Source organism: Nomascus leucogenys, chromosome 11, assembly GCF_006542625.1.
Source record: "Nomascus leucogenys isolate Asia chromosome 11, Asia_NLE_v1, whole genome shotgun sequence".
Lineage (NCBI taxonomy): Eukaryota > Metazoa > Chordata > Mammalia > Primates > Hylobatidae > Nomascus > Nomascus leucogenys.
The window spans coordinates 7,383,514-7,405,660 of record NC_044391.1 but is presented as its reverse complement, the minus strand read 5'-3'; the positions used below and the strand labels follow the sequence as shown (position 1 = coordinate 7,405,660).

The 22,147-nt window shown below is 42.1% G+C and overlaps 1 protein-coding gene across 1 annotated transcript in view; it reads right to left on the bottom strand.

The window, feature by feature from the left end:
• SPTLC3 (serine palmitoyltransferase long chain base subunit 3) overlaps positions 1 to 22,147 on the bottom strand; it is a 166,812-nt gene that overhangs the window by 48,521 nt on the left and 96,144 nt on the right. Inside the window, exons 7-8 of the mRNA XM_003252865.4 lie at positions 8,043 to 8,148; positions 569 to 788 (exon numbers count right to left, since the gene is read on the bottom strand). Coding sequence (XP_003252913.2) covers positions 569 to 788; positions 8,043 to 8,148 — 326 coding nt within the window. The remainder of the gene's footprint in view (positions 1 to 568; positions 789 to 8,042; positions 8,149 to 22,147) is intronic.

Here is a 22,147-nt window from a genome sequence, read left to right as displayed (position 1 = left end):
CAACATTATGGAAAGAAATTTTTTTGCAGAGGAAATTTCTTGAAAGTACATTCCTGCCACAAAACCTACAACTTGTAGCGTAGGGTCAGCCTCCCTAATAACTAACATTGCCTACTGTTGCTATTACGTTCTTTGTGTTTTTTAATGCTTATAGTTTTCAGAACATCTCTTATCACTTCTGGCTTGGTATACATTATTCTCTCTGTGTGTTAAATATGGCCCTCCATTATTTGTCTACCAGATGGACATTCATTCTAAACCATGTCCTGGATACTACTTAACAGAGTTAATTATTCCTCTCCCTGGTACTTTGCATCTTATGTACACGGCCAGTGTTGCCATTTCATTATAGTGTGATTACTCACCACATGCTTCTCTTCACTATTCGAGGGAGAGCTCCTCGACATTCTGGGCCTTATCTGGCTGTGAACCCACTGTAGCCAGGCTGGAGTGATCAGCTGAGGTGTAGTGAACTGAGTTGAAGCTTTCATGAAATTCAGAGAAGCCCTATACACGGCATCCCCAGGGCGCTCAGGTTTTAAACAGACACAAGCAGTCCCTCTCTTACCTTCCTTCCAGCTATGTAACCTCCTGAAGCTCCAAAGCTTTTGGTGAATGTGCCCATGAGCACATCAACTTCATGAGGGTCTAGTCCAAAGAACTCCGTGACACCCCGGCCGGTTGGGCCCACGGCCCCAATACTGTGAGCTTCATCTACGTAGAGGTAAGCCTTGTATTTCTTCTTTAGAGCTATGATCTGGGGCAGATGCACGATGGAACCTTCCATGCTAGGGTAGAAGGAGAAATGCTCATAACTAACAAATACTCTCCTGGGAAGCGCTGTCAATTTCCCCATCAATACATCATAGACAGTCTTCCCCGACACATGCCATTCCTTTGTTCTGAAGGCATGTTTTATTTGGCTGAGACAACCCTCTCAATCTTATAAGGCCACTTGGGCATTTCTATGCTACTTGGATAAAATCATTTACATTCAATGGATTTAAGTGCTTTTGGTTTCAGCTAATTCCCGAGCAAACAGTCAGCTCACTGCATTATTGATCCAATTTATTTGTAAAGCCGACTGGTGTAATTAGACTGACGATTCTGGATTCTAGATATTCTGCTAGAATTGATTAAATTACCCTATAGTCATTCCCTTTATCAGCCTGGCATTGCCTTTTTGGCCAGGTCCGTTTGACTTAAATTTGGTACTTGAATTGCCATAGATTAAAAGAGGGAATTAAAAAGACACAGAACTTTATTTAAGACATCATAGTGTTAATTAAAGTACAATAGGAAGTCTTTAAGACCTCTTGTTCAATACCCACTTCAAGTCAAAGACTGAGGTGTCTCCTCTTTCTGTTCCGTTAGGACAGAGGAACAGAAAGTTCGGTGAACATCAGAATCCTCTGAAGCATTTGTTAAAACACAGATTGCTAGACTCCTACCCCAGAGTTTCTGATTCAGTCGGTATTGGGTGGGCTGAGAATGTGCATTTTTGCCAGCTCCCAGGAGATGCTGCAATGGTTGGGGACCACACATAGAGGGCCACTGCTGTAGATGAACTCTTTTGTTTTAGCCCTAAGTGTTTTATTTTTCATGATATTGTAAGTTGCAAAAGCACTTCAAGTCCTGTGATCTGGGGCAGATACATGATAGAACCTTCCACTCTAGGGCACAGACAGAAATGCTCTAAATTAACAAAGATCCTCCTGGGAAGCCTTGGTACGTCCTCCGGCACAAAGGGAAAAAAATGTAGTCTATGAATAAATAAAATTAAAATTTCCATTTACCTGGCACCTCTGGGACTCAATGGATTAAAAAAATCTGACAGTAATCAGTTCTCAGAACACTTTGCAAGCTGTGTCTGTGCTGCACACAGTTTTGACTGCATTGACAGGCAAGTTGTATAAAAACACACAGACACACTCACCACACAAAGGAACTTGTCAAACAATTCAAACAACCGTTTAGGTTAGTTCAAGAGCTAATTCATTGAATCAAACAGAGTTGAACTTCTCCTTTTTCCCCTAATTATTTATTAGATTAAATTTAATGTATTAAAAAATAAGCTTAAGTGTTAGGTCGATTCAGTCAAAACAGTCCAGCTGGCTGTGTGCACAGTTACCCAGCCCGACGGGTGTTGGTTTGGAGAGAGTATCATCATCGTTGGGTGCCGCATTTGTGTGTTCCACAAGGTAGTTTTGGATGGCTGAGTTCAGATTTTAATGAAATAAAGGCCAAATAGAGTTGTCTTTTCTTATGTAAGTTTGTGAGTTAATTCCAGCATGTTCTTAAATTAATTGCTTGTTAAAATTGTTTCCATTGAGGGGAAGACAGTCTGGCCATTTGGCTGCCTAAGCTTACTAACTGTGAACTTGGGCAATTTACATGATGCTTCAGTTTCCTCATATGCAATACAAACAGGACGATGGGCCCCTCTTCACAGGGTCTTTATAACAATCACTTGAAATCATGCTTGTAAACTACCTGATCCATGATGGGCATTTAGTGAATCATTATGGTCCTTAGGAGGAGGAGCTTAGAAGGAAATGGTTGCAACGAGTCCTAACTTGGGAAAGTGGGAGCCCTTGACAGTGTTCTGTGTTGAATCTTATAGGAGCGAGGCATGTGGGTGTCATGCTGGATGTCATACATAATAAATGGCTGCAGGTCCTCAGAAATCTAGAATTTTCTTCTCTTTAAAAATGTTATAAGTTGGTAACACAAATATGCCAAAAAACCTGACAAGCCACAAATAGCCATTTTTTTGTTCTGGAACTGAATTTGACAGAAGCCAAAGTTAATGGTCCACAGTGTTTGTAGACACTGCGGGCAGCTAATTAACCATCCTTCCATGGAGCTGGTCTAGCTGATGTGAGCAGCCTGCCCACCTGGTTTATATTTCTTCCTCTAAGATTAATGACTCTACAATACTGCTGACTTCTGGAGTTAATGCAGGGCACACACAGAGTCCTAGGGAGAACTCAGCTTTTATAGAGTTGTATTCACCCATGCTAAGTTTTCATTTTCACGATGTGATCAAATTTGAATTGAGCCTTTTCCCATAGTGGGATATTGAGTCTAGAGCATGCATAAAAAGGCTATCTATGTTATTCCCATGAATTGCTGTCGAAAAACAGTGCCAAAAATGATACAGAAAACAAGAACAGCATTTTATTCTTTCTTCCTGAATGGAAGGTTGTGTTTTTCTTTTGACTTCAATAGAAGAAAAACAACTAAAACACAACTGTAGGTAAAGATAATTCCACGAGTTAATTTGAAGCTCTGTGCAGGGACTTGAATTATTCTTAACCAGCAAGCCAGTGAATAATTCCTTTATATCTTTTCTATTACATAATGTATTAGCTAAGTGACAAGCCTCCTTTTTGAAATCTCCCTCTCACCACTTTTCCCTCCACATATAAACCATATTAGCCACTGGCAGTTGGAGAATTAAACCACTGGCTAGCTAACTCACATGGTGGAAAAATCTCCTCGGTGGGCCCAAAGTATAACTCAAAACAAGAAAGCAAGGTGGAAGGAGAGAAAAAGAAAGTTAAGATCAATTAAAAATAAAGTAACGAATGTTTTCTTATTCTTTTCTTTATTTGTTTAAACCATAGAGATACAGATGAGAGTTTTCCACTGAAGTTCTCAATCCTTAAATTTACATTATTTTGAGCATAGGAGAATAGCTTACATTCTTAGAGTAAATGGTATCCTGAGGCTACAGCATATGTGCGTATGTTTATATATGTATTTGTTTTAGAAGAGCTGACTACTATTCCTTGATTAATTTTATTTTGAAAGTTAGTGCTCCAGCTATGCTAGTTTATGTCCCAGGTTATTCGGGACACCACACCTCAAGGATATTTTTGAATAATTTTGAGATTCTCAACCACTATGAGTTGATAAGGGATCTAGACTTCTCAGAGACATGAAATTAGAAAATGTGATTTTAAAACGATACTTAATGAAAACATACAGATCGGAACACTGAAATAATACTATATTAGTTTTAAACCTGAAATCATGCATTCATGAAACTTTGGATTTTAAGTTTCAATGCCCCGGTGTTACAGATGAAGAAACTGAGGCCTAGATAGATTAATGGTAAAGGTCAAATGGGTGATCTTGCATTTTCCATGTTTACTTCCTTGGATGTGGACACATGGGCTGACTCTTCTATTTACATTGAGCCTTTGTCCCATCAGGGCCACCTGGTTTTAATCCCGGCTCTGCCTCATCTCAGTTATTTGTCCTGGGGCAAGTTATCTAAGCCTCTGAGCCTCAATTTCTTCATATTCACAATAACTTCAGGAATACTTGGAGGCTTACTCAAGGTTGCACATGGGAAATGTTTAACAAGGAGTAGACACATGGTCAGTGTGAGTTTCTTTCTCTAACATCCACTTTCTGGATGGAAGAAGAGCAAACAGCCTTGCAACATAGATGACGTACTGTTTTCTGAGTTGCAGCTTCTCAGACTGAAAGTCAGTGTGACAATAAAGACAGCCACTCTTGGTTGTGAGCTTTCTATGGGCTGGGCCCCTGCCAACACTAGTTTATATGACCTCATTGAATACTTACTATTACCAAAGTACCCTATGGAGGCCACACAGATGTAGGTGGTGATGCCAGGATTTGAACCTAGGTCCCAGGCCTGCCTCCAAGTCCTGACTCCTCTATATTCTACATATGAATAATAATACCTATGAATGGTGACATTGTTATTATTAGTTTTGTGGAGTTGTCTGACTCCTCAGACTGGGTATCCAGCCTTTTCTATCTTGATATCTCCCTGAAACTTTCTGATTTGGTTGATTGCTCCCTTTGGGGGTTATGAAAAAATTGATGTATGTGGGCTCCGTGGTGACGTATGTGGGGGTACTTTACCCAGGGTGGCAGACCACAAGCAAGAGAAAAAAATCTGGAAGTTAAAATTCAAAGGAGGCTTTGTGTAGGTATCAACAAGACACGCATTCCTAATATACCTCTGAAAAGTAGGAGTGCATTTGTGAACTATTGACTTCACATTCCTAACCCTCCTTTGGAAAATCCTACGGGAAATAATTTTTGTTGTTGTTGAGACGGAGTCTCTCTCTGTCTCCCAGGCTGGAGTGCAGTGGCATGATCTCGGCTCACTGCAACCTACGCCTCCCAGGTTCAAGTGATTCTTGTGCCTTAGCCTCCTCAGTAACTGGGATTATGGGAGTGCACCACCACACCTGGCTAATTTTTGTATTTTTAGTAGAGGTGGGGTTTCACCCTGTTGGCTAGGCTGGTCTCGAACTCCTGACCTCAAGTGATCCACCTGCCTTGGTCTCCCAAAGTGATAGGATTACAGGCATGAGCCACTGCACCTGGCCTTATGGGAAATATCTGGTGATAGTTGCAAATTAGAACACCTGTTTAAAGGCTTTTCCTTTGAGGTTTAAGGCTGTAGAATTCAACTCTAGGCTATCTTTATTTTACAGATGAGGAAATTGAAGCCCCCAAGAGCTATTGAGGCTTGTCAAAGAGATGCCCTGTTTCCTGTCTGTGAATGTGTCATTTTAGGTCTTGGTCTCATTTAAAGTCAACATTCCTGTGTGGGTGAAATGAAAGGAACCTTCTTGTGAAGGAAAATTCATGGAAAGTGGGGACTTCACTCTGTGTCATCACCAGGTTGATTGAGCCACTGTGGTGGATGGCTTCCAAAGATGGCTGCCTGGAAAGCTTCCCATCCTTATACATACACGTGGATCCTCCATCAGGGGTAGGGTCTATTTCACCTTCTTTTGAATCAGGGCTGGCCTCATGATGTGCTTGAGCCAATGGGTCAGGGCAGAAGTGATAATGTCCCAGTGCTGGCAGCCTTTGCTTTTGCTCTGTTGCAAGCCAGCACCACGTTGAAAGGGAGTTCTGGCTAGACTACAGAATGAGAAGAGACTATCTATAGAGAAAGCCATGTGGAAGAGAGCATGGCACTCCAGGCGAGAGCCAGTACCGAGGGCCAGATGTGCAAGTGGGGTCATTTTGGATGTTCCAGCCCCAGAAAAACTGTCAGCTGAATGAAGTGGCCTCCATGAGTGGCCTCCAACCAACGCCATATGGAGTAGAAGAACTGCCTAGTTGGTCCACACAACCCACGGTAGCGTGGGAAATAATCAATCATTGCTGTGTAAACCATTATGCTTTGGGTGGTTTGTTATATGGCAATAGGTAACTGAGCAGTCACTATTGCTAGTGCAACCAAAATTGTGGTTTGGTGCCACTCTGGCTTGGAGCTGGAAGTCCACACCTGGCTCCCTTGTCCTTCTGAAGTGGTGGGATGCAGGCCTGGCATGGCCACTAACAAGCCCTGCTACTGGAGTGGTTTCTCTGTGTAGCTGATGGGAATATTTGCCAGTAAAATGCTGGTGGTCTACTTAATTTCAGCCATGATCAAAGTGGTTAAGACCTAACTTTCCTTTACTGGAGCCAAGTTCTGTTTATTTGCAACTGGGTTTTGTTTACTCTGCTTAAAGGAGATGCCCAGTCTACTCTCTCTCAGGTGATCTGTGTTCCCACGAATCTAGGCCTGAATGACCGGTGTTTAGATAAGGGCTGTTTGCTCCCCTCCCAGGCTGGCAGCAGGCACAAATCACACAGGGAAAAGGATCCACGCTTGAGGTTACGACAGCCCAGAGTCAATATGAGATTATTTCTTAAAATTGCAAGTTAGGGCCTACGAGTTGTCAGTTATACCAGAACAGGTTTTCTCAGCCTTGGCACTGTCAGCATTTTGAGCTAGATAACTGTGTTGTAGGGGCTGTCCCGTGCATCGTAGGATGCTTAGCAGCATCCCTGGCCTCTGTCCACCATATGCCAGTCACACACTACTGCAGTTATAATGACTGAAAATTGCCAAATGTGCCTAGGCTGGGGCAAGGACAAGCTCACCCTGGAGAACTACTGCGTCTAGAGTGCTCCCAAAGACTTCATCAACAGTACATACTCTCTGGGCTGGCTGGAGGAGGTACTGGTAGGTGATGCAGAAAGTGAGCTAGTAGAAACTGGAAATGCAAACTTTGCATTTCCCACAGTAGGACTGGAAACATCCAGAACCCTAGCCATGGGGGCAGTAAGTACTGGGTTAAAAATATTAAAAATAAAATGAAACCAAGCCTATTATTATTATTATTATTTTAGAGTTCGGAGAATTCACTTTTCTTTTTTCTTAAAAGGAATAAAGGCACACTTCTGCTGCTGTTCATTATCCACTCATGTAGCAGGAAAAATGTACACTCAGGGACTAATGAGATTAGTGGGCTGAGAGAAATCCTATGTCTGTTCTCAAGTCTCCTTTGTAGCCACACTCTTCCTTGTCTTAAAGCTAAACAGCCTTCACTTCCTTCCTTTTAATATTTTTCACTTTTCTGTCATTATAGGAGATATCTACCTCAATTTATGTAATGTCAGGATTGTTTGAGAATTGATTTTAGGATTGGGCGCTCTGAAATAATGTCTCCTTGGCCTATGGACTAGACATCAGCCCACTCCTACCCGCTGGCTCTGGAACAAGAATTGCACTCCAGGTTACTCCTACCTTGAGGAAAACAGGCAGATCTTTTGTATTGTGATGGCAATCACTAACCAAGTTCAGCAAGCAGCTGGGGGTTGGGCGTGCTGTCCAGGTAGGGGCATCCGGGCCACCCATCAACAATTTCTACCAGTCATAAAGGCAAGGAGTGTTTTGATCTTGAATAACCCAGCTGCAAAACGCCTTTGAAACTCTGGGGCAGTCAAAGGTAGTGGAAAGAATCAACTCAAGTTAGCAATGCCTTGTGAGGATATTTCTGAGGAAGCCTTCAGAAGCGGGCTAGCCTCCAAGCTGCTCCACCATATATAGAGTCATCAAAAAGACAGATGACCCACGTCTGACAGCTCCCATTGGTGGCTCTGTCTCAGGTCCCTGTGTAATAACCAATTCTAAGTCATTTCTCTGTTTAGCTAGGAAAGGTCAGCTTGCTGCAGGCCTCCGAGTCATAAAATGTGTCCTGTTATTTACATACCTGTAGACACCCTCCACCAAGATGAGAATCTTTTTCCAAGCTCTGCGGGTTCGAGGCTGGCCATAGATGACAGCATCTCTCAGGAGCTTCTCTAGGCTTTGTGTGTCTTTAAATAATACCAAAAAAGAAATTGAGTCACGAAAGGGCTTACTTTTCCTTTTCTACTTTCTTTTTCCAGATGTTTTATGTTCACACTCAGACCTAAACTTTCAGAGAACAAATTCAGAATCAGAGAACCCTTAGGGAGAGAGAGAGAGGTCTATCTTTCAGTAGAACTTAGACAAGACAAATAGCCGGATTTGTACAAGTAGGCAGAGTAAACTCTCACCAGTGGGGCATGGTTTCCTAGGCTCTTAAAGGCTCTCCCTGCCTGCCTTAGAGAGATTGGAATTCTACGTTAAATGCATCTCTTAGGTCTAAGCTTTGTTGCAGGCCGAAATGAACTCTGAGAGACATAATACCACTCATCAATCGTGTAGACACGAGCATGTTAAGAGTTTAGCTGAGTTTGCATGGATCTCACTTCCTACACTTTGAGCCTTGATTTCTGACATCCCCCAACCTTAGAAGTTTCAAAACTTTAAAGCAGTGGGACGATTAAGCCTCTTTTTCAAAATATTTGGAGATCTCTGAACACAATAATAGCTCACAGTTATTGACCTCTATCATCTGTGTGCCAGGCACCCTTCTAAGCTCAGTTTTTGTCATACCTCATTTAATCCTCATAAGAACCATCTGGAGGAAGGACTAGTAGCATTTCCATTCTGTGGTTCAGGAAACTGAGACACAGAGGAGTTGAGTAAACTGCCTGAGGCCTATCATAAGCAGCAGAACCAGGATTTGAACCCATGTACTGTAATCCATATTTGTAACACTACCCTTTGCTGCCTTATGTGAAAGCCACTGTCCCTTCTTCTCAAATGAAATGGTGATGTAGAACAAGGGAGGATGAATGTTCGGCAGAATAATCTTGTTAACTTCTAATGTCAAATATAATCAATAGTGACAATTCATTTATCTGCTATCAGAGGTAGATGACTGGGTTTGGGTTGAGAGGTCATTTGGAAGAACTTACCTACCAACCTAGCTGTTTGGTATGTATGTACATGTGTGTGTATTATTTTGTTTTTAACTTTTAAGCCCAGCAAGAAAAAAATGGCCGAGATTTATGGGCATATTTTTTAGATTGATTGTATTTCTACTGTGTATTTTTTTTGCATTTCCTAAGCTTTCCCTTTTTTGAGAAGCTGAAACTGAAATACTTTAGGTCCAGAATCCAATCTTAATTTTAAAAGGTGGAGATGCTACTTAACTGCTGGCTTGACTGTTATGCAATGTTCACCAGGCATTAGAAACACCATTTAAAATGCTCACAAAAGGTGACATCTAGCAAAGGTAACTCTTTGAGGTCAGGAGTTCGGGACCAACACGGTGAAACCCAGTCTTTACTAAAAATACAAAAAATTAAGTGGGTATGGTGGTAGGCACCTGTAATCCCAGCTACTTGGGAGGCTGAGACAGGAGAATTGCTTGAACCCAGGAGACGGATGTTGCAGTGAGCCGAGATCACACCACTGCACTTCAGCCTGGGTGACAGAGAGAGACTCTGTCTCAGAGTAAAAAAAAAAAAAAGATAAATTTAAAGCTGCATAGTCAGTACTGGTTTTGACCACTATAGACAAAGCTCTCAAGAAGCGGATGTGCATTGGCTTATCACTCACTGGTCTAGGCTCAAATTAGCTGCAGTTCTTGGTCTCAATGGAGAGCCCTTCAGCTTTGAGTCTCCAGTGTGTGCTTGGATCTGTTTTAGGGCTTCCCTCAAACTGCGTGAATGCATTAGTGGCTGCATTAACTTTTTCACACTGCAACTCTGCCACACTCAATGAGGCCACAAGATAGTTCTTTGAAATAGAGTTGTGAATATATTTGTATGTGTGTGTATTTCTTTTTAATTATCAAGTACATTTAAGCAAACCACATTTAAATAAAGGTGACTTCCTATGAATTGGGATGGGATAGGACAAGTCAGAATTTGATAGTGCAATATCAGAACCTCATCTCTGAGAGGCCCCTGTTAGCATGGCACCTTCCAAACTGTCCTCAGCATCCACCCACTAGAGACTGGATATCGGGTCCTGAAATTCAGAAAAAGCGTGTGACGTGAATAAGATGCTGCATACTAGCAAGGTCTCTCGGGAATCCAAACAGTAGTGTTAATACACTATTTGACTTCCTTTAACCTCCCTAAGAAAACATCATATAAATAATGGAAAAATAAAGGAAATGTGTAATGAAATAATGAAGAATTAAGGGAATAATTCTTTATACAAATATATAAAGCCTTAGGTATTAGATATAGTATGCTATCAATATGCTGCCAATAATATCTGGCATGTTATCAGAACCAACAGATACAAAAAAAAAAAGGTCATTTTCCTTTCCTTTCTTTAATCATTAGCCAGAAACTAACTTTTTAGGTGCTTTGTCAGTTTAAATGTGGAATTAATCAATTTCACCAAGATCGTAAGGACCCGTGAAAGAAGGATTGGAAGAATGGTGGATCTTTGTTTTATTTCATGCCACTTTCCTTTTTTCTCTTTTTATCTGCAAAACAGGCCTCATGATATCCTGGCATCACTATTGTGTTCTTTTCACATAATATTACCTAATTGACAAATTTACAGGGCTTTCTTCAGTTCTTGTTCTACTTGACCTGTGGGCAGCATCTGACACAATTCAACACACAGTTATCTTTTAAGCTTCTTCCCTCTGCCATCTGGACATCATTTCTCTTTAGTTTTTCTTATTCCTTCTCCCACTATTTCTAGTATTCTTCGTGAGCACTATTTCCTCTTTTAACCCATTTTCCTTTTATGTTTTTCCTTGACTTTTTTTTTTCTATTTTCTCATTAATCTTCCAGTGGTTCTCAACCTTCAGGATGAATAGAAATAATCATCTGGGTAACCAGTTAAAATGCAGATTCTCGAAATTTCTACTCAGAGATTTTGAATCAGTTGGTGTGGGTCAGGGCCCAGACGTTTGTATGCTCAGTATCCCTGGGGTCTGGAACCCATAACGCAAAGCCAGACCTCTACTTTGATCGATATAATGTTTTTCTAACCATTTTTTAGACAAATATGGGAACCTCAAACTCATTTCCAAGATGGAACTTGCTGCAGACTACATTCCTGGCCCATTTTCCACCTCATTTGAGTTCCTTCTTCTGTGACTTTGCAGCCCTTCCCTCTCACCGGTGGAGAACGTTTCCCTGCCCCTTGGCTTGGGTTCAGCCAAGTAACTTGCTTTGGCTAACGGAATACAGAGAAGAGACAGTTTGCTAGTTCCAAACCTAGATCTGAAGAGGTCTTATGCATTTCTACTCTTTCTCTTGTGCTTCTGCTAGTGACAGAAAAAGAAAACGCCCAGGCTAGCCCCCTGGTCTCAGGTTGGCCCTGGGAGAGGATTAATGGCACGTAGGGCATGGTTACCCCAGCTCACCTGCAGTCTCCAGTGAGAAATACTTGCTATTATTGGCAACTGAGGTTTGTTCCAGTAATAGTTGCCTAATACAATCTCGAATGGCCCTTCCTGATCTAGCCTCTGCCTGTCTTTCTGACATAGTTTGTCAGCATCCCCCAACACAGCCTCCTGATTCTCCTCCATGCTTTTTTCCCTCTTGTCTGTCTGGAGAATGCTCACTCATCACTGAAGTCTTAACCCAAACTCTTCTCGTCAATAATACAGAACAGACTGAAGGGCTTCCTTCTTGGTGTCCCTCCCGACTTGTCTATTCTTTTTTAAGCACTCATCATGATGTTCGTTTTTTGCTTTCATGTCTCTCTTCCATGAAGTCAGGGACCTCGTCCTCATCCTTCTCGCCCTAGTCTTAGTACACTCTACTAGGCTCAATCATTATCTAATGATTGCATCAATGTTCTTTTCCTGGAGAAAGAACGTAGACTAGGAGACAGGCAAGGAAATGCCACTTGTGGATAGAAATGAGAATTATTAGAAAAGATAAATATCTCCTACCTGCAATAGATTTTCAAAAATTGATGGTATCTTTTGTTTTGTTTTAAACAAGAGCAGATATCTTTTGAACGTTCCCAAGAGCGTGTTTTAGCGTACGTTATTAACCACTAGATGGCAGCCAAGGAAACAAAAAGCGGCTTTCTTGTTTTGAAATTTTCAGTTGATAAACTTTTACCTATTTGGGTATCTTCTTTTCACTTTTGCTTTAGTCAGAGTTCCTAAAATATTGAAGAAAACCTTGCGACTTGGAGAACCAGTCTTCCTTTCCTATAATCTTTTATTTATTATGTCTATAATCTTTTATACTATTATTCATCATCTATAACCAAATCCTCTGAATGGAATAAAGAGATGGTGAATAAAAGCATTCCTGTTAAGAATGTTTTCCCTTTGGGACTTGGAATTTATAAGTTTTTGTGCAGAAACGATAGATGGTAAATGTGGCTCTGACGCCACTGGAATAAAAACTAAACCCAAGTAAACTAAATTAGTCATTTTAAAATGAATATTCTAAGATTTGGAAAAAATATGTAAATTCAGAGCCCACTGTGTTGTTTTTGCACCAAAAAGGTCACATACACACAATGGATTAATCCAGAATTTTAAAATGAACACCACGAGTCCTGAAGAGAAGCTTTTCTCCATTTTTAAAAATAACACGCAAGACATGAAAACAAGCCTTTCAGTGGCCGCGCTGTGTTTTATACATTTTGCAGAGGGAAGCAAGAGGAATCCCAGTCTTTTCCAAGTCAGGGACTTCGTTGTGTTTGACTTGAATGGAGAGTGCCATGGGAGTGGCTTTTGGTGGAGTTCACAGCCCCCCAGGGTCAACACGCCAGGATTCTTGAGCAGAAGGAAAATCAATTAGCCATTTTTTTTTTTCTCCTGCAAGGGATGAACTCTCCGACCTCTTAGAATCACAGAAGCTACACAGGAAAGAGGAAGACTGTGCTCGGCCTGGATTCTGGCCCCACCTTAGTCCCTGGTATGTTCCCCTCTGGTTCTCTGTCGTTCTACAAGGCTGCAGTGCGTGGGTTACAAACCCGCAGCTTTAAGGGATTGTGATTTATGTTCTGTAGGCCTTATGGGATTCTACTGTTTCAGCAAGCTGCATGCTCACATCTGCAAGGGATTTTTTAAAATAATGATGCTTATTAAGGCACTTACACTTGCATTATGTTAATCCCCATGACACCTCTGAGAAGTAGGGAAGGACTATTAGGTTTTTGTTTTTTGCAGATGAAAAAAACAACGCCAGAAGTTTTGTTAAAAAAAGTTCCCCAAACAAAAGCCCTCCAAACAAACCTGTTCTTGGTGATTTAATAAGAACATTCTGAGATATGGAAAATAAAAATAAAAGTATAAATTTGACACCATCTAGGCACACACACACGGTGCTATGGTACAGTGTGGTTGTCGAGTCATAATGACACACCACGGACTTAAAATGACCATTATTTGAGCATTAATAATGCCTTGGTGTTATTCAGCACAAAATGTGACTCACTAAGGAAGTTTCTTTTGGTTTGTAGAGGACTAAAAGGATTGAGCTGGTTTGGTGGTGTATTAGTCCATTTTCACGCTACTGATAAAGACATACCTGAGACTGGGTAATTTATAAAGAAAATGAGGTTTAATGGACTCACAGCTCCACGTGGCTGGGGAGACCTCACAATCATGGTGGAAGGGGAAAGGCACATCTTACATGATGGCAGACTAGAGAGTGGGAGCCAAGCGAAAGGGGAAACCCCTTATAACACCATTAGATCTCGTGAGACTTATTCACTACCACGAGAACAGTATAGGGGAAACCGCCCCCATAATTCAATTATCTCCCACCAGGTCCCTCCCACAACACATGGGAATTATGGGAGCTACAATTTAAGATGAGATTTGGGTGGGGACACAGCCAAACCCTATCAGATGGTTATAAATATCTAGCTATAAGAAATGAAAATGTGGAGACCACGTTCTGGTGCCTAGTGCAAAACAGTCCTAGCCTTTCACCAGCATAGTTAACTGGATTACTGAATTACTAAATACTTGGAATAATCCAACTATGTGTCCAAAACTACCATCAGGCTTAGGTGACAAATGCTCTTAGCCAGCCTGAGCCTGTGCCTGTTCTTACATTCAAAACCCTAATAATAGCAAGCCTCCTGGATCTGGAAAAGCTGAAGATGCAGTTTTGTGAAAAAAAAGCACAAGGCAGCAAGGGCCCCAGAATCTTCCAAGAAGGTAGGGCATAGTTCATAGTGTGTCTTCCTGAAGAAAAAACCCAGACCTTTAGCTTTCCTCTTATTTCACTGTCAAATGGCAACACTGTTGTATACATCAGGGCTTCCTCCTCTCTCTTCTCTTGTGCAGCTGTGGGTTTTCCAAAGGCCTAGATCTAATGTGAGATCTTCGCTCACTGCCCATTTCTCAGTGCCCCTGCTCCCTCTCCTTTGGATCCAGGAACGCGAGATGGGGGCTGAAACTCAGCCTCCACTTTCCATATGCTCCTGGTGTGGTTGGTGGTTTATTCTTTGTCACCCAAGGCCCCACAAAACCTACTTTCAGCTGCATTTAGAGACACCCTTTGGTTCCCTACTCTCTGGGTTGCTCAGCAAAAATATTTTTGTGTCTGCCTATCAGAGGCACTCATATTTTGTAAATGAAAAGATGGATGGATGATGAATGAATGTTACTTTTATACTGTTCCTAGTCCCATACCCCCATCCCTATATCCACTCTTCTTATTCCTTTGGACATGCAGTTTCATCCTTCAAGATTCAGCCCAAATGTGAAATAGTAAGTAGCAGGTGTTTCAATAGCTATGAATGATGACAAAGAAATTATTCTTACTTTTAAGATGGTGGTGGGGAGGACTGTCCCCCTTGTTTAGCCTTTCGGTGGAAACAAAATCCCAATGACCAATTTTGTCAAGCAAAACAATTATTTTTTGAAAGTCACATTTATGGGGTCTGTTCTCCGTGAGATCACAGAGGCCATTTTTGACTGAAAATTTGGTGCCTTTAAGTTTTATAAAGCAGATTGTGCAAGGACTTTGGTTCAGGTTTTCTGGATGGCTCTTTAAGCATGTGGATAGATGTTGCACGGCCTTAGGCAGTTCAAAGAAGCAAGGGGATCTTCTTGGAAGAGTGCAAAAGACAGCTGAGAGCAGATGACCTGGGTTGGGCTTATGGGTGAGGCAGGTGCTAGGGACAGGGCCTGTTTACGCTGCAGGGGGAGGGGGTAATTGCAGCAACTTTTGACTCTGTAGGCACGAGATGAAGGACAGGCAGAGCCTAGAAACCAGGGACAGGGTGTCCAATACGCTTGGGCTCTGCGCTTGATGCAATGCATAGGATTCTGATCCTCAGGAAGGAGATTGTGGAATGAGACAAAGTACTGAGATGGGATCCCTAAATGAGGGGGCTCAATGCGCGAAGGTGAGACATGATTCGGGGAACAGTGTAGGAGCCCAGTGGTTAGGATTCTCAGTCAGGTGGGTGCTGGCAGCATCTACCTAACCAAAACTGCCTTGGCCCTGGGAGAGGTGTATGGGAGATGGAGGCTACCAAGTATTACATTCATCACTCTACCATCCAGGGGCAAACAGAGGGTGGAATACTATGCAGCCATAAAAAATGATGAGTTCGTGTCCTTTGTAGGGACATGGATGAAACTGGAAAACATCATTCTCAGTAAACTATCGCAAGGACAAAAAACCAAACACCGCATGTTCTCACTCATAGGTGTGAATTGAACAATGAGAACTCATGGACACAGGAAGGGGAACATCACATTCCGGGGACTGTTGTGGGGTAGGGGGAGGGGGGAGGGACAGCATTAGGAGATATACCTAATGCTAAATGACGAGTTAATGGGTGCAGGAAATCAACATGGCACATGGATACATATGTAACAAACCTGCACATTGTGCACATGTACCCTAAAACCTAAAGTATAATAAAAAAAAAAAAAAAAAAAAAAAAAAAAAGAAAAGGCCAGGAAAGGAGGTAGCGTGTCATGCTTAAAAACAGAGACTCTGGAGTCAGACTTCCTAAGTTTACCAGCTCTGACTCTTACTAGCTCTGTGTATCTAAGTCACTTCACCACTTTATAGATGTTTCTTCTTCATCTGTCAAAAAGGAGATAAGAGTAGCAGGTGCCTCATTTTGTAGTTATGAGGCTAAAATGGGTTGGTGAATGTAAATGGCTCATTACAACGAAGGCTCAATACAGTTGATTATCATTAAAAGGTAGGGAGGCAATTGCTGGCTTTATTAAGCAACCTAGTTTAGAAATCCAAGTTGGACATTGAAATATAAAAGATCATGGCTTGCAAAGTAGTCTAAGCCATGTTTATGGGTTTTAACTTTTTACTTAACCTCACGAGCCCTTGTTCTGCAGACTAGGTAGTGCTCAGAGTTTTCTGGCAAACACTGGCCTTCTTTTTCTTCCTCCTCTTGGTAGAATTTTGGTTCTTCCTTTCCACTGTGTTTTTAAACCACTCCAAATTCGGCCTGCCTGGACCTCTGACCTCATGACAACTCTCTAAGCTGAAGAAACAGCTTTTCTCCGAGGCTAGCTTAAGAAAGTCTTTGTGACTCACTTGAGGACCGAGGATGCCTGCAGTCTCGCTGCTCTAAGTGTGGTTCTGCATGGCAGCAGCAGCAGCAGTAGCAGCAGCAACACCCAGGAGCTTGTCAGAATGCAGGATCTCAGGCCCCCACCCAGACCTGCTCAATCAGAGTGTGCATTTTAACAAGACCCCTAAGTACCTCGTTTGCATATGAAAGCCCGAGAAATATTGGGGAAAAGTAACTTCATCATTTGCTCATTTCCTCTAAATGCACCAGAATCACCATGGAGAACAAATGTGTTGGTTCCTGGTTGCAGCTGACTCTGTAGCTGAAGCCGTGAAATGGCTGGAGAATGGCTGGATAGCACAAGGGCAGCCTGAGGGTTGGCTATGTCCCTGAAGCTGCCCACAGTAGAAAATGCAAAGAGATATTTTTAATACTTAGCCAGCAAGAATGCAGAGGCCAAACTTCAATATTCTGAATTGAAATTGCGGCTACTAACAGGATAGGGCTCCATTAGCCATCACACTGGACTGAGTTTTACACAAGGGACCGTAGCTTTCTCAGTCCTTCATATGGCCTGGCAGCAAGTAGCTGGACTCAGCTAGTGGTTAAGAGTGTTAACAAGTGCTGCGCACATCCTGCCTATACCCTCTCAGCCCAGCTTCTTAATGCAAGCGCAGGCCATTCTTTGTCTAAGAGCTCTTTTTCTGGCTGTGGGAACATAGCCTGAGTAGGGAGCAGCCTTCAGTTAGTCACAAATGGGACTTTGTGGATAAATACTTCAGCTCCCTCAGCCCACAGGTAGGGATGACAGTGAGTTATCTTTCCTGGCACCCAGAGTTTCCTAGTAGAATCGAGGTCCTGTTGTCCACTCTCGTCACTTGCTTGACAATGCACCATGTTGGCTGCCTTCCTGTGCCCTGCTCACCTACTGGTGCTTCCTGTGCCCTGCTCACCTACTGGTGCTTCCTGGCATCACTTTCTGAATAAGTGACTTGTGATTACATCCGTGTCTCAGGGTCTGCTGCTGGGGAAAGCAAACCAAGACAAAAGCAACAGACTTGGGTCTGCATTTTGACCCCTGTGATTTATCATTTGCCTGACCTTAGGCAGGTCATGTAATCACTTTGAGGATTAGTTTTCTCTTTAATAAAATGAGGATAATGAAAAGAACTGTGTATCTGGGTTGCTGTTAAAATTAAATGAACAAATTAGCTAAGAACCTAATGCCAGTGAAAGCTGAATAAATGATAGAGTAGTTATGACTCAGCTATTATCCACATTTACTATTATAGAAGAACTAATCTATGGTGATAAAAGATTCTGGTACTCAGGTGTTTTTTTTTTGTTGTTACTGTTTAAGAAATAAGGTCTTGCTATGTTGCTCAGACTGGTCTTGAACTCCTGGCCTTAAGTGATCCTTCCATCTTAGCTAACCGAGTAGTTGGGCTTACAGATAGGAGCCACCAGGCCTGGCTCTAGTACCCAGTTTTGAACTTAGCATCACTAAATATGCACTTCTGAGTCTTTTCCTGTTTCTTTTTTTTTTTTTTTTTAGGAAATAGACTTTGGGTGTTCTGATTTTGCTCCCTTGCAGAATTTTCCTTCTATTTAATCTTCTCAGGTATTCATTCTAGCTTTGTGGGAAATGGAGAGAGAAGAATAATGAATAGCTTTGGAGTTAATGGTCAAGCCTATTTACATAGGCTTAAAAGTTTATTATGATGATCTGAGTAGATTTAAGTATATCTTAGGTATTTTTTCCTACAGAGAATTCAAAAATCCAAGGGCCCAGAATTCTGATTCATTTATAGTTGGCTTAAATAACAAAGGATGTCCACTTCCACTGGTACTGCTAAAAAATAGAACCTCCTCCTCTCCAACAGGCAGAAGAGTATTGTTAAGGTGTAAGGAGAGGACATGAAGCAGTCCATGAGAGCAGAACAAGTTTAGAGCTGCATGAAATTCCACAATCCCAGTGTTTAAGAATGCTCTGGTGCAGGTGGCCATTCTTAAAACCTGTCTCACAAGTTATTAGCTTCTATCTGGACTGGTTGTATGTGTCATGCACACACAGTTTCTGCAGATCCTAAACAATCCCTGTATTATCAGTCCAATCTGTGTGGATGCATATGAAGGATTAAGACATCACTGCATACTAAAGCAGTTAGTATTATCTTGGGAATAGCAGAGCAAGAAACAGAGCCAGCAGCATCTGATGCTCTACATATTATAACTCCATTCAGTCCTTTCCCTCTCCTTATACTTCTTGCTTCCCTCACCTCTCAAGAAAGAAGTCATTCAGAGGATCCTGGAAATAACCCTGCTCTCAAGGGGGCTGTTTTTGTGATGTAAATACAACAGCAGCAGAATACGCTCATGTTTCAAAGTTGTATTAAACATGTGGGTGTGTGGGAACAAGGGTTTTGTGCACCTGTGAATGAAAGCCTAGTGGTTTCCTATTGCTGCTATAAGAAGTTAGAATACACTTAGTGACTTCAAGACAACACAAACTTATCTTACAGTTCTAGAGGTCAGAAGTCTGAAATGGGTTCGACTGGGTGACAAGCAAGATATTGGCAGGGCTGTATTTCCCTCTGGAAGCTCTAGGGGAGAATCCATGTCCTTGGTTTTTCCAGCTTCTAGAGAGATGCTTCCTGCATTCCTTAGCTTGTGGTCTTCTTTCATCTTCAAACCCAGCAAGGGCTCTTTAAGTCTGTCTCACATTGCATTGCCCTGATCCTCACTCGTTTGCCACTCTTTTCCACATTTAACAACCCTGTGATTGCACTAGACCTACGTGGATAGTCTCTTTAAGGTTAGCTGTTTTGCGGCCTGAGTTCCATCTGCAACCTGAATTTCCTTTGCCAGGCAACATAATGTTCGCAGGTTCTGGGGATGAGGGCATGGACATCTTTGGAGGGTGAGCATTATTTTTCTTCCCAAAGAGAGCAGAAGAGCAACAGCAGCTCAGGCATAATAGACTCCCATGGATTAGAGGAGAGATTCTGACCCTAGCTGCACCCATTTCTCAATTAGTTGGGAAGGGCAGTGTTTACCCAGACAGCTCCAGGCTTCACTATTAATCAGTTGTATGATCTTGGACAAGTTGCTTAATAACTCTAAGCCTGAATCTTCTTATTTGTAAAGCAGTTCTTACCTCATGGAATTCTTCACAGGGCTAAATAAATAAGAGAAGGCCATTACCCCATCATGTGGCACAGAGGACGTTCTCAATAAATGTTACTTGCTAGTCTAAATAACAATAGCTAACATTCATTGTTAGGATAGAGATAATAACTATTATCTATTTTTCATGAGTACAAAGGGAGGGCATGAAGAATAAGTTACTGAATGTTTTGAGAGCTTTGTAAAATTGGGAGATAAAATTTAACCCTTAAATTGTAATTTCAGCAAAAAGTTAAGAATTTAAGGGAAAATTTTATTTGGAAATAATTTGAAACGTAACAGAAAAATTCCAAGAATAAGAGTACTGCAAAGAACACCCACTTACTTTAACCTAGATTCACGTATTAACACTTTATCTCATTTGCTTCATCATCTCATCTATGCATATTTATAGCTCTGTCTGTCCACCTGTGTTTCAATGTGTGTGTACACACACACACACACACGCAGAATTTTTTCCCTGAATTAAGACAAAGTTGCATATATCATGGTCTTTACCCCTAAATAATTCAAGGTGTCTTCTTTAAGAATAGGATATTCTCCCCTTTTAGAATAGGGTATTCTTATACAATTACAGCAGGATTCAGCAAACTTTTTCTGTAAAAAGCCAGATAGTTTTACTTTAGGCTTTGTGGACCACATACAGTCTCTGTTGCATAGTCTTCTTTGTTCTTTATACGATGCTTTAAATATGTAAAAGTGTTCTTAATTCACAGGTCATAAGTTGTCTACCCCTGGACTATGGTGAAATGATCCACTTCAGTATTTTTAATGTTGATAAACTATTCTTATCTAATATTATCTAATTTACCACGCATCTTCCGGTTTTTCAAATTGGCCTAGTAATTTCCTTTATGCATTTTCCTGTCTCTTTTGGAATCTATTCTAGGACCCGCCATTGCACTTGGTTGATACTGTTCTTTCTTATCCTTTAATCTGGGCCATTTCCTCAGCCTTTCACTGTCTCTTATGGTATTGACATGTTTAGAGAATACAATTCCCTTTTTAAAAATAGAACATTCCTAATTTGGGGTTGTCTAGTGATAGGATTCAGTGCTCTAACCTGCATCCCATGTAAATGATGTCAAAGGCTTTTTAGGGTATCATATCAGGAGACACACAGGGTCCATCTGCCCCTCACTGATGACTTCCAGGCAACAGCAAATGGAAAAACAAAAACAAAACAAAACAAAAACAGAATAGAGAAATTCTAAGAGAACACTGCTTTAGAGACAGATGATCTTAAGAATTATTAAGGAGGATGGAGCCAAGATGGCCAAATAGGAACAGCTCCGGTCTACAGCTCCCAGTGTGAGCGACGCAGAAGATGGGTGATTTCTGCATTTCCATCTGAGGAACTGGGTTCATTGCACTAGGGAGTGCCAGACAGTGGGCACAGGACAGTGGGTGCAGCACACTGTGCACGAGCCGAAGCAGGGCGAGGCATTGCCTCACTTGGGAAGCGCAAGGGGTCAGGGAGTTCCCTTTCCAAGTCAAAGAAAAGTGTGACAGACGGCACCTGGAAAATCGGGTCACTCCCACCCTAATACTGCGCTTTTCCGACGGGCTTAAAAAACGGCATACCAGGAAATTATATCCCACATCTGGCTCACAGGGTCCTACACCCACGGAGTCTCACTGATTGCCAGCACAGCAGTCTGAGATTAAACTGCAAGGCTGCAGCAAGGCTGGGGGAGGGACGCCTGCCATTGCCCAGGCTTGATTAGGTAAACAAAGCAGCTGGGAAGCTCAAACTGGGTGGAGCCCACCACAGCTCAAGGAGGCCTGCCTGCCTCTGTAGGCTCCACCTCTGGGGGCAGGGCACGGACAAACAAAAAGACAGCAGTAACCTCTGCAGACTTAAATGTCCCTGTCTGACAGCTTTGGAGAGCGTAGTGGTTCTCCCAGCATGCAGCTGGAGATCTGAGAACAGGCAGACTGCCTCCTCAAGTGGGTCCCTGACGCCCGAGCAGCCTAACTGGGAGGCACCCCCCAGTAGGGGCAGACTGACACCTCACACGGCCGGGTACTCCTCTGAGACAAAACTTCCAGAGGAACGATCAGGCAGCAGCATTCACGGTTCACAAAAATCCGCTCTTCTGCAGCCACCACTGCTAACACCCAGGCAAACAGGGTCTGGAGTGGACCTCTAGCAAAGTCCAACAGACCTGCAGCTGAGGGTCCTGTCTGTTAGAAGGAAAACTAACAAACAGAAAGGACATCCACAACAAAAACCCATCTGTACATCACCATCATCAAAGACCAAAAGTAGATAAAACCACAAAGATGGGGAAAAAACAGAGCAGAAA